The sequence below is a fragment of the Mandrillus leucophaeus genome, unplaced genomic scaffold (genome assembly GCF_000951045.1).
Source record: "Mandrillus leucophaeus isolate KB7577 unplaced genomic scaffold, Mleu.le_1.0 Scaffold337, whole genome shotgun sequence".
Classification (NCBI taxonomy): domain Eukaryota; kingdom Metazoa; phylum Chordata; class Mammalia; order Primates; family Cercopithecidae; genus Mandrillus; species Mandrillus leucophaeus.
The window spans coordinates 1,793,072-1,806,398 of NW_012103554.1; the positions used below are offsets into that span (position 1 = coordinate 1,793,072).

Genomic DNA, 13,327 nt, shown 5'->3' on the forward strand with positions numbered 1-13,327 from the left:
GGCGCCTGTAATCCCAGTTACTCGGGAGGCTGAGGCAGGAGAATCTCTCGAATTTAGGAGGTGGAGGTTGCAGTGAGCTGAGATCACACCATTGCACTCCAGCCTGGGCAACAGAGCAAGACTCCATCTCAAAACAAAAGAAAGAAAGAAAACGACTCCTCAAGCACTGCTACACTACACATTCCCTTCCTGTATCTCTCCGGGTAGCCAAAGACGCAGAGATGACATCATATGCTCATTTAATTAAACGTTTATTCAATGAAAGGATGTATAAAAACTTACAAATTTGAAAACTCAACTATACATGAAATAGGATGATGGGATATTCAGTTTTTAACATGTACATATAGTATATCTATTAGCTATTCTCCCCTTCCCCTTCAGTCCTTACTTCTGGCTCCTGTTTTGTCCTGTGAGGCCCTTCTTTTATTGGCCTAAGGGAAGATTAATGAACAATTTTTACTGCTTTTGGGCCAATGGAGAAAATTTCAGGCATTAAAAAAGAAAGAAAGAAAAAAACAACCAAAAACCTGGAGAATAAACACCAAAATCAAGTTTTTTCCCAAACAGCAATTAGATTTTTTGTCCTGATTTCTCTTTGCCATTTATTTTTGATGCTTCAATTAATGTTGCCAGTAAACCATCAGCATTGACTTTTTCAGTCATTAAAGTTACTACATCTTCTGGTCACAAATTCCCCTGTAAGATGAATATTCCTATATCCTTTTCCCTGCAGTATACACACTGATTTAAAAGTTAGTGTAAAACAAATTATCACTGGCAGCTGCTAGAAAATGGCATGTCATGTTCTGTTCAGAAAGACAATTTATAGAATAGTACATTCAAATTTGATTTTTAAAACACATTTGTCAGAAACTCAAATACAGCATTTTGTTGTTGCTCAACTTGGAAAGAAGCCAGCAATGAGATAAGGATGTGCATTAATTCACCTGTTCATAGCAAGTACCCACACATTTTTCTCTTACAAACACACAAACTCACAGCTTGTCATGTTGTACCCAAAAATTAAGATTGCCATCACATTATTACTTTTTCTGCTTTGTGTTTTGTTAAAGTAGATTTCTTAACTGATGATTTTTCTTAAGTGGACATAATCTCAAAGGATGCATTCTGAAGTAAGACACCTGGAGGATGAATACTAAGAACGTTTTCTTAGGTTTAAAGTTTCCCCACACCTTCTAGATTTTGCATAGTACAGAGCCCAGCTGTATCTCTAAGAAGCACACTGTATTTTCTGACATTGTTTTTCTGAGAAGACTTTTTACCCAGGGAAAGTCATAATTTTAGCTTACCAAATTGGATTCCAGTTGTTTTATTTAATACCCTTCATTAGTTCCAAGTATGCTTTTAAATAATCTAAAACCTCTCAAAATTTGAGTTTATAAGTATAATGACCATTATCTTTCCAATATCCCCTGAATGAAAGTCGATACATTCCAGGTTTATAATGCACAAAGCCTTTACAGAGGTGGGGCTGGGATGTGGGGAAAAAGGGAAGAGGAGAAGGGAACAAGGACCTGTTTGTATCATGCCATGGAGAACTACAGTTCTGAATTCAGGGAAGGGAGGGAAGATAGTCTTTGTAAAAATGAGAGTTTTTTAAAAAGGTAAGTGACATTCAGTCTAGTAAGACGGTTTCCTGTTCCTTTTTGATGGAAGCTAACACTGGGTGGTCAGGCTCCGTTACTTCCGAGTCCCCACTGCCCAGGAGAATGGATCGCCCTTCGTCTAGGGCAAAAACGTCTGAGTTCTGGTTTTGGCATGAATGTTTAACAACCTCATTGGGAGTGGAGAATGTTTTGTCACACAAGTTGCATTTGTAGGGTTTGTTTGTTTGCACCAGCATGTTGTCCATCTGACTCCCTTCCTCAAATGTGCAGAGTTCCAGAGTCTGTTTGTCCACCATGGTGTAAGTGTCGATGCTCTGGTTGAGGCACACGTGGCGGGCAGCCTGGTTGGCCCTGCAAAAGCTTTTGTCACAAGTGCTGCACTTGAAAGGCTTCCCGGTGTGTATGTACATGTGTTCCCTCCAGTGGCTTTTCTGGATAAATTTGCGTCCACATATTGTGCACTCGTACTTCCGCCTCTTCACCTCCCTCTCCTGGTCGGCCTGCTCCAGGTTGTCAATGTCAGCAATGTCTGAGGGGGGTGGGGTTTCCGACTGCTGCTGCCCATCGATGATGGGAGAATCAGAGATGTGCTGCAGCTCACTGTCACTTATCATCCCGGCTTCAGGCACTTCCATGGCATCTTTCCCGAGGTCAGCTGCATTGCTACAGAGAGTCAGGGGGACGCGGCTTTCTCCCTGGTGGCCGGATGTGAAAGGTACTCCTGTGTGGATCTGGAGGTGTTCACGTAAGCTGCTCCGGAGAGTGAAGCGCCGGCCACACAGGTGGCAGGCATAGTACTTTGGAAAGCTCCCATTCCTCTTCATGATGCTCGGCTTGACGTGGGCTATTGTGAGGGGCGCAGGCTGCTCATCGGAGGAAGATGCTTCCAGATTGGTCTCCTCCCCGGGAGGAGGGGGAGGAACAGGAGTGGAAACAAGTTCTGGAGACAGCGAGGTCTGCAGGGGGTCTGAGGGAGTCATATTTGTCCGATTCACCTGGGCCAGATTTGAAGTCAGCTGGGAGAGCTGTGAGGTCTCAGGGACCTGCTCCTGGCTTATCCTGGAGGTCTGTGGCCGTGGATCTCGCCCGAGTTTTTCAGGTGCTGAAGCAATCTTGGTGGCTTGTCTCAACTGATGATCTGCAATCTGAATGCCATACAATGAAGAAGCCAGCGGGAAAACTTGGTCAGGGTGAGAAAAGGCTCCCTGGCTGGCGAGGCTGGCTTCCTGGATGAGCGGGTAAGCGTGCAGAAACTTGATGCCCTGTTCTAATCGAACCGGGTCGATGAGCTGAGGCGCCATCTTCCCAGTGTACATCAAGTGTAAGAGATAGCTGAAGATGTCAGGCTGTATATCAGTTGGTTTCAAGCGGACACACTCACTGAAAGAAACAAGTAAAAAAATCGGTGAGTAAATGCCAGTCCAGGTGTTAACATAAAGCCTGAAGAAAAAAATGAACGCTTAAAAACAAAGGAAACAAGAACACTTCCTATCCTTGATTGTTAGTAAGTTTCATGAAAATGGGATGAAATAATCAAGAGACAAAGTTCATGTTAAAGAAATGTGACATCTTAATTCACAGACTCTTAGAGCAGTTTTTCTCCTAGTAAGCTAAATTAACTTTTTTTTTTTTTTTTTGAGACGGAGTCTCGCTCTGTCACCCAGGCTGGAGTGCAATGGTGCAATCTCGGCTCACTGCAACCTCCGCCTTCTGGGTTTAAGTGATTCTCCTGTCTCAGCCTCCCGAGTAGCTGGGACTACAGGTGCCCCCTACCACACCTAGTTAATTTTTGTATTTTTAGTAGAGACGGGATTCACCATGTTGGCCAGGGTGGTCTCCAATTCCTGACTTCAAGTGATCAGCCCTCCTTGGCCTCCTAAAGTGTTGGGGTTACAGGCATGAGCCACTGCGCCTGGCCAAGTTAAATTAAATATTATGTATTCTCTTTTTATACAGAACTCCAGGAGTTCCTTATCAAATGCCACCATCAACATCAGCACTGCTCCTGGGCTTTACAGGGATTCTTTCTCACTTGATTGTCATTCATTCTCATTTTACAGGAAAAGATTGAGGATTAGAGGTGTTAATAACCTGCTCAATATCATGTAGTTGGTAAGTGGTGGAGCTGGTATTTGAAACAATGTTTGTCTAATGCCAAAGCCACCATAGCAAGATCCTTTAGAGAATCAAAACAATTCTGTATGGTAGATAAAGTGGATTTATTTAGTCCCATTTGACAGATATGGAAACTGAGGTCCCAAAAGTTAAGTGATTTATCTAAGGCACCTAAAGCAGCTGATGATGATATTAATAACTTTAGACTCTACTCCTTTTATCATTTCCGAAACATCATCCCTGATCAAGCAGCAGTAATGAAGAGGTTCCCAAGAACTCTTCTCAGTAGTGGTAACAAATTCTAAAGCATCATTAGAAATCAATGAGATCTACATCCACATATCACAAGGTATATGTTATCTTCCACTGAGTAGATATTCTATAGACAATGCATTTCAAATTTAAAGACAGCTTCCTTGAATGCTTTTAGAATTTATAATTTTCTTTTATTATACTACTTTTTGTATTGTAACTTTCTTTGGCCCTTTTAGCAATCTTGTTCATTTTATTAACAAATATTTTGTTTTCTTTTTTATGAGATGGGAGTCTCTTGTCACCCAGGCTGAAGTGAAGTGGTGCGATCTCGGCCCACTGCAACCTCCGCCTCCCGGGTTCAAGTGATTCTCCTGCCTCAGTCTCCCGAGTATCTGGGATTACAGGCATGTGCCACCACACCTGGCTACTTTTTGTAGTTTTCGTAGAGACAGGGTTTTGCCATGTTGGCCAGGCTGGCCTCGAACTCCTGACCTCAGGTGATTCACCCACTTTGGCCTCTCAAAGTGCTGGGATTACAGGTGTGAGCCACTGCACCTGGCCAATATTTTCAATATACTAAAATATTAACAGCATACCATGCTCTTCTAAATTTAACATTTTTCATTCCATTAAAAAATAGAAAAACCGGATGCAGTGGCTCACACCTGTAATCCCAGCACTTTGGGAAGCCGAGGAGGGTGGATCACCCGAGGTCAGGCATTCAAGACCAGCCTGGCCAACATGGCGAAATCCTGTCTCTACTAAAACATACAAAAATTAGCTGGGTGTGGTGGTGGGCACCTGTAATCCCAGCTACTCGGGAGGCTGAGGCAGGGAGAATTACTTGAAACCCGGAGGCGGAGGTAGCAGTGAGCCGAGATCACACCACTGCACTCCAGTCTGGGTGACAGAAGGAGACTCTGTCTCAAAAAAAAAAGGAAAAAAAAAAAAATTAAAAATAAAGCGATTTAAACAGAAATTTGTAGCAAAACAGATTTTACTAATTACTGTGCTGCTATCAATGTGTATTTCAAGAAGGCTATGTAGAAATAATCATGTGAAAAATATGAAAGTAAAAATATCAAGCATAAAAACTAGCATCCCTTTGACAGCATAAAGGGAAGAGTAGATGTGACTGTTTTTCTTTTCTTTAAAAAAGATACACAGGGTCGGGCATGATGGCTCACGCATGTAATCCCAGAACTTTGGGAGGCCAAGGCGGGCGGATCACCTGAGGTCAGGAGTTCGAGACCAGCCTGGTTAATATGGTGAAACCCTGTTTCTACTAAAAATACAAAAAACTTAGCCGGGCATGGTGGTGCACACTTGTAATCCCAGCTACTCAGGAGGCTGAGGCAGGAGAATCGCTTGAACATGGGAGGCAGAGGTTGCAGTGAGCCGAGATCAAGCCATTGCACTCCAGCTTGGGCAACAAGAGTGAAACTCCGTTTCAAAAAAAACCAAAACAAGTGGTTGGGCGTGGTGGCTCATGCCTGTAATCCCAGCATTTTGGGAGGCCAAGACGGGTGGATCATGAGGTCAGGAGTTTGAAACCAGCCTAGTCAATATGGTGAAACTCCCTCTCTACTAAAAATACAAAAAAAATTAGCCAGGTGTGGTGGCGCAGGCCTGTAATCCCAGCTACTGAGGAGGTTGAGCCAGGAGAATTGCTTGAAGCTGGGAGATGGAGGCTGCAGTGAGCCAAGATCGTGCCACTGCATTCCAGCTTGGGTGACATAGCAAGACCCCGTCTCAAAAAACAAAAACAAAAACAAAACAAAAACGAAAAAGATACACACATTTAGATGCCCTAGGGAAGTTCAATATTCAAAACAGAGCTTTAGGCGTTATGTGTGCTGAAGAATTTACTAATGTAAACAATCAATTCCCAAGTGAAGAAATGACTAGGGGGAAACTTTTCCAGGATCAGGCAGAGGAATTGGGAAACCAAAGGCCTTACAGATGTAAGTTACACCCTCTCCTCTGCTGAGATGAAACATTCCCTTCCTCAAGGGAGAAGGCTCCGGTAGACTAGGGAGCCTGTAGTTGACTTTCTTCCCCCTCAGAAAAGGAAGGATAGGGGCCAGGCACCTTGGCTCATGCCTGTATTCGCAGTGTTGTGGGAGGATTATCTGAGCCCAGGAGCTCAAGACCAGCCCCGGGCAACATGGCGACACCATCTCTACAAATAAACGGGGAGAAAAAAAAAAAGGCCAGCCTGGGCAACATGGTGAAACCCTGTCTCTAAAAAAAAAGTACGGCCGGGGGCGGTGGCTCAAGCCTGTAATCCCAGCACTTTGGGAGGCTGAGACGGGCGGATCACGAGGTCAGGAGATCAAGACCATCCTGGCTAACCCGGTGAAACCCCGTCTCTACTAAAAAATACAAAAAACTAGCCGGGCGAGGTGGCGGGCGCCTGTAGTCCCAGCTACTCGGGAGGCTGAGGCAGGAGAATGGCGTAAACCCGGGAGGCGGAGCTTGCAGTGAGCCGAGATCCGGCCACTGCACTCCAGCCTGGGCGACAAAGCGAGACTCCGGCTCAGAAAAAAAAACCAAAATACAAAAATTAGCTGGGTGTAATGGCACGTGCCTGTAGTTTCAGCTGCCTGCGCTGAGGCAGGAGGATGGCTTGAGCCCAGGAAGTCAAGACTGAGGTTTCAGTGACCTGTGGCCATGACTGTGCCACTGCACTTCAGCTGGGATGACAGAGTGAGACCCTCTTTCAGGAAAAAAAAAAAAAAAAAAAAAGCAAAAGGTAGAAACTCATGCCTGTATTTGTTTTTTAGCATTCATGAAAGGTACTACCCAGCAGAGTCCCTTTCCAGAACTACTTTGGTGGATTTTTTTTTTTGTTTTTTTTTTTTGAGACGGAGTCTCACTCTGTCGCCCAGGCTGCAGTGCAGTGGCGCGATCTCAGCTCACTGCAAGCTCTGCCTCCCGGTTCACACACCACTCTCCTGCCTCAGCCTCCAGAGTAGCTGGGACTACAGGTGCCCACCACCATACCCAGCTAATTTCTTTGATCCTCCAGCCTTGGCTTCCCAAAGTGTTGGGATTACAGGCAGGAGCCACCGTGCCTGGCAACTTTGGTATTTTTTGTTTTGTTTTGTTTTTAGACAGAGTCTCACTCTGTTGCCAGGCTGGAGTGCAGTGGCATGATCTCGGCTCACTGCACCCTCCGCCCCCAGGTTCAAGCGATTCTCCTTCCTCAGCCTCCCAAGTAGCTGGGATTACAGGTGCGTGCCACCAGGCCCAGCTAATTTTTGTATTCTTTTAGTAGACACAGGGTTTTACTGTGTTGGCCAGGCTGGTCTTGAACTCCTGACCTCAAGTGATCCGCCCGCCTCGGCCTCCCAAAGTGCTAGGATTACAGGTGAGAGCCACCATGCCTGGCTGACTTCAGTGTAAATTTTGTAACTCTTTTCTCATTCATGGTTGGATAGGCTGTCTTGTCTATCACTTATGAATTGTGACTCAACAGTAAGTCTCTCAAATTTGAAAGAACTATGTACAGTCTCAGATGGCAAAAAAAGGACACAGCTGGGGAAACCTTGGCCCACACTTTAGGCAGGCCTGGAGGAAGGACTCCAAGGGGCCAGGGAAAGAAAGCGGCGAGTCCCTGGGGTTTACAGCCAGAGATGTAAGGGCCCAAGGAGGTCTCCAAACACCAATTTATTTTGATTAAAAAAATTTTTTTTTAAAGAGAGGAGGTCTTGCTCTGTAGGCCCAGGCTGGAGTGTAGTGGCACGATCATAGCTGACTGCAGCCTCAGCCTCCTGAGTAGCTTGGACTATAGGCACATGCCACTACACCCAGCTAATTTTTAAACTTCTGTAGAGATAGGATCTCACCATCTTGCCCAGGTTGGTCTTGAACTCCTGGACTCTGGAAATTCTCCTGCCTCAGTCTCCCAAAGAGTTGTGATTACAGGTGTGAGCCACTGCATGCAGCCTTAAAAAAATTTTTTTTTTTTTAAAAAAGCAGAAGCACATGCGCACACAAACACTTTAAAAACAGGTGGAGGCCGGGCGCGGTGGCTCATGCCTATAATCCCAGCACTTTGGGAGGCCTAGGGGGTGGATCACCTGAGGTCAGGTGTTTAAGATCAGCCTGGCCAACATGGCAAAACCTTGTCTCTACTAAAAATACAAAAATTAGCCAGGCATGGGCATGCGCAGCTATAATCCCAGCTACTAGGATTGCACTCCAGCCTGGGCGACAAGAGCGAGACTCCGTCTCAAAACAAACAAACAAAAACAGGTGGGATTTTTCAAAGCTCCTTAATGCACATTTCAGCCATCTGCATCCCTGACTGCTTTTATTCCCATGCAGCTTGACCTCTGCCAATCACTCAGCTCACTATGCACCAGACTTTGGTCTTTTCCCAGTCCTTTTCCCAGTTCTCTATAATATACTTACATCTAAGTAGTTTCCAGATATGTTTGACATAACATTTTTTTTTTTGTTTTGAGATGGAGTTTCACTCTTGTTGCCCAGGCTGGAGTGCAGTGGCACGATCTCGGCTCACTGCAACCTCCACCTCCCAGATTCAAGCGATTCTCCTGCCTCAGTCTCCCGAGTAGCTGGGATTACAGGTGCACACCATGATGCCCGGCTAATTTTTGTATTTTTAGTAGCGATAGAGTTTCACCATGTTGGCCAGGCTGGTTGACATGCTTTTATGTAGGAATAAAGATGAATATAGTTTTACTACAGCTATAAGCCCTTTGGTATAAACTTCCATAGTAATTTCCGTTTTCAATTATTCCTTCACTAGAATTTTAAAAGCAATGATAGGCTTAAACAACTTTAAAAATAAGGATTTTTGAATAACATTAGCATTGTCAGAAGGTTGTACTTAGAAAGGCCTCTCCCTCAGTGGTTTTATTTTTGATAGTTAAAAATCTGTAGTTGTCTGTGATTTAAACATACCACTCAGAGTTGCAGACATAAGACAGGGACATCTAGTGGTAACTACAGCCAGAAATCTCCCTTGGAGCCAAACTTGAAAAAATTGACTGTATTCTCAGTCTATGACTGAGTAGCTGGGCGGCAGTGTTGTGCCCCACAGAGGAGGTGCTGGTTGAAAAGTACGCCCCTGGCCTTCACCCTGAGTTTGCCTTGCCTCGAGGAGCTTGAATTCTGTACTAGGAGGCAGCAAAGCTGGCCACTAGGCATGTGTCACCTCTGGTGCAGTAATACACACTGTTGCTTTACACTGTTGTATTACACAAATATCACAACGTCTTGTTAGAAAGGCATTTATTTACTGCCCTATACTTAAAGGTGGGTTTCTTGCTTTGAATTAAAACTCATTATGTAGCATTCTTGCACTCCTCAAGATTAAAACTGCCTCCTTTTCAATACCATTGAATTCACTGTGTTGAGACTGTCCAGTACAAAACCCACACTAGGCCTGAAGTCTCTGACACACGAGTTAAAGGCAGCATCCTTAGTGTTGCCAGATGAGCCACCCCTCCTGGGTTATTCTGCAGTTGTCCCATCTGCTCCTCCAGACACTGATCAAGTAGCTATTCTATTGCGTGCAAATACCTCAGCCATACTGGGTGGTGTTTGCAAAGATTTGTAAAACCCAGTCCCTGCCCTCAAGAAACTTACAAGTGAAGAGGGGGGATAAATACACAAATAACAACAACACAGGGGAAAGGTGCATATTTGCACTCTTGTACATGTGCACTCTTATAAAGGAGCACAATTAAAGTGTTATGAGCCATGAGCAAGGACATGGTCACTGTCATTTGTTTTGTTTCACTTGACCGGGAGGGGTCATACAAGAGGTGCTGCATGAGCTGGGACTCAGGGAGTGGGCAGGATACCAGCAAAATGTGGTCCAGGTGAGCTGAAGCCATGAAAGTAGGTCTGGTTAAGGTGAAGATGAGGGGTGGGGTGTCCCAGAGGGCCCAGTTGCAGATGAGGCTAGAAAGAGGTTGGGTTCCAAGCCTGTGGGGCCTTGGATGACAGAATAAGGAGCCTGTGTGTTATTTTAATATCACTGGGCATCCCCAGGGTTTCTGATCCAAGGAATACCGCAGTATGGCAGGTTTCTCATCAAACACTACAGTCAAGGCAGTGTTTGGAAATACGAATCTGACAGTAATGTGGAAAATGGGTGATGAGGTAATGGAAGTGAGAAAGGAAAAGAAGTGACAAATGTGAAAGGTAATTTGAAGAAAACATGATTTGGGGACTGATAAGATGTGATTCAAAAGAGTTAAGCTTGGGATACTTGAAGATAAGAAAATAGGCAGGAGGAACTTCGGAGAGGACCTAATTCAGTACATCCTCAAAGACACAAAAGGAGATACTCAACTCTAAATGCCCAGCACACAGCCTGAGGCCTTGGGAATAGAGTTCTGGAGACAGAACAGTCAAGGCCAGAGCTATAAACTGAAGTTTCCAGCAGAGGCGAGATCTAGGAAAAAGACACACACCCATAGGAAGAGTGCAAAAGACAAAATTCACCAAAGGCCCAGGTTTAGAGGGCAGAAAAACAAGAGATATTCAGCTATAAAAATGCAGATGACAACCACTTAAGAAGGAAGCAAACAAGAGCAGATGCTGGAGGACAGGATGCTAGAAGGCTGAGAGAAGGGCAGTGGTTTTGATGAGGGGTGACCTTAGAGAAAAGACTGCAGTAGAGTGAAGGAGGGGAGGAAACCACAGTGCACACTGATAGGAAGAGTGTGGGATGAGGAGAGTGCAGGCGAGGACCTCGATTACCCTTTTAAGGGCTTTCATAGTAAAGTGAAGGAGAAGCGGCACCTTAACTCAGGCAGACAGCAGTGTCGAGGATGTGCTGATCCCACACGGGCTGGGGGCAGGGGAGGGGGCATTTGAAAACAGATAAAATAAAAAGAACAGAATAAAAATTGAGGAGTGGGATCTCGCAGCATGAGGGAGGGAGGGAGATCATTTTCCACAGACACTGAGAGGCCCTTTTCTCAAGATAGGAGAGATGAAAAGAAAGAAACTAAGCAAAGATAGAGAAGTTTTCAGATAGAAAAGAGGGGAACTGGAGAAATTCATGCCCTCAAGCTTCTTGTTAGAGGAGGAGACAAGAATAAATGCTGAAAGTCAGGGGGATACTCAGGGGACTGGGGCTGGAGGAATAAGAGGCAGGGCTTAGACAATGAGTCCAGAAAAGATTACTGCTGGAAGGCTTCGCTGACGCTGGGGAGCTGGCTTTATAATGGACCTGATCTTGCAGGTCCTGATCATGCAGGTGATACCCAGCGAGGGCATCTGGAGGTGGAGGGACTGCGTAGAGCTGGCAGGTCCAGTGATTCTCAAGTGCTATTGAAAGCACGCATAACAAGAAGGTAGGGGACGAGTGAGGCCACAAGGGAGCAGGTCAGCTAGGAGCTAGGAGAGGTAGAGAGACCCATGGTCTTGATGAGGGCCAGGGACAGGGAGGTTAAGAAGTCTACAGTCATTAGGTTATTAGCAACCACTTTAGTTACCTGGTCTGATGGACAAACAACATCTTAAAGTAATTGGAGAATGAAGCAAGAACTGATTTGTGTGCCTTGAAGTATACATCGCCGATTGCAACCGTGCAGTCACACAGGAAACCAAACTCTCGCTGAGCGTTTAACTGTTGCAGGAGAATAAGTCCATGGTTGGCCAAATCCATTTTTTAAAAAATCTGCAAAGCAAACAATTTTATTTTTAAGAAGGTGATTCACAAATAAGAATGTGTCCTTTATAGTCACCAACAGTCATGATCATAGCTAACATGTCATCATAGCTAATGTGTCAGGCACTGCTAAAAACATTACATAGATTAACTCATTTAGTCTTCCTAACAGTCCTCTGAAGTAATTATGTCATTCCGTTTTTTTTTTAAACAAATGATGTCATTTAAAGTAAATCAGGAAATTATGTGATTTGCCCAAGCTCACACAGATGGTAATGGAGAAGCCAGGAAATGAACTCAGGTGGTCTGCCTTTAAGCATCAAGTCCTGGAGACAGACAGCAAGTATCTTGGACCATCGAGTCTTTTAGTTTAAAATTCCAAATGCAAATGGAGTCTTTTAGTGTAAGATTCCAAATGGAAATTCTAATGATGCATCAGAGTTTGTCAATTCTTCCGCAGAGATAGATAAATTAAGGTGTTGAGGTGGGGTCCCAGCAGGGCAGGGTGAGAATCAATAAGTTTGAGGGTCAATAGTCCAGCTCCTGCTGTGTGCTCCTGCTGGTGATGTAACAGCCCCATCACCCCTGACCCTTAACACTTACGGAGGAAGTGGGGTTGGGGCTCTGCCTCCTTCCTTGTGGAGGAGGAAATGGGTTTTCAGACGTCTAAGTAATTTGCCCCAGGCCTTCTAGCCAAAAGGTGGGAGGATCAAAATTTAAATGTGAATGTTCTGATTCCAAATTCTGTGATTTTCATTATTCACACTTGACCCTAGCAAACCCCGCTGGCCTGAGTCTATTTATAATAAAGAGGCTGCCTGACATTGCCTGGTTCATCAAATCTCTAGACTGCTCCTTTTCTACAAAGAGCATTTATAAAAGCCCATTACACATACACCAACATTATATTTAACGTTATACTTAAAGGTAAGGAAGGGTGAATGTCTTCTCCATAAGACTGGGAACAAGGCAAAGATGTCCCCTCTCGATATTCAACATAGCACTGGAAGTACCAGCTCATGCAACAAAGCAAGACAGGAAATAAAAAGCATACAGAAGGAAAAGGAAAAAATAAAATTGTCACTATTTGCAGATGACACGATTGTAACACAGAAAGTCCCAAGGCATCTATTAAAAAACAAAACAAAAAAACCTTGTAGAACTAATAAATGAGTTTGGCAAGTCATAAACATACAAAAAAAAATCAACTGTAATTCTGTATACTAGCAATGAACATGTGGACTGAATTAGAAAGATAATACCATTTAAAATCATTCAAAATGAAATATATGGGTGTAAATCTAACAAAACATGTGCAGGACTTGCATGTTGAAAACTATAAAACATTGATTAAATAAATAAAAGATCTAAATAAACAGATACACTATGATTATGGATAGGAAGACTCAACATGGTAAATATATCAATTTCCCCAAATTGACATATAGGTTTGATGCAATTCCTATAAAAATCCCAGCAAGATTTTTTTGTAGATATACACAAAATTATTCTAAAATGTACATGTAAAAGCAAAGGAACTAGAATAGCTAAAATTATATATATGTGTGTGTGTGTGTGTGTGCATATATATATATATATATATAGACTTCTTGCTGTTGTTGCAGGCAGGAGTGCAGTGTCACAATCTCAGCTCACTGCAACCTCTATC

General features: G+C 44.0%; 1 protein-coding gene across 1 annotated transcript; it reads right to left on the bottom strand.

The window, feature by feature from the left end:
- Window positions 1-234: 234 nt before the first annotated feature.
- Window positions 235-11,690, bottom strand: ZBTB2 (zinc finger and BTB domain containing 2). Its single transcript, XM_011988726.1, has 2 exons — window positions 11,483-11,690; window positions 235-3,011 (listed from the first exon to the last, which is right to left on the bottom strand). Exons 1-2 carry the CDS (start codon window positions 11,653-11,655, stop codon window positions 1,640-1,642), a joined length of 1,545 nt encoding a protein of 514 aa, XP_011844116.1. The 5' UTR covers window positions 11,656-11,690; the 3' UTR covers window positions 235-1,639.
- Window positions 11,691-13,327: the final 1,637 nt, after the last annotated feature.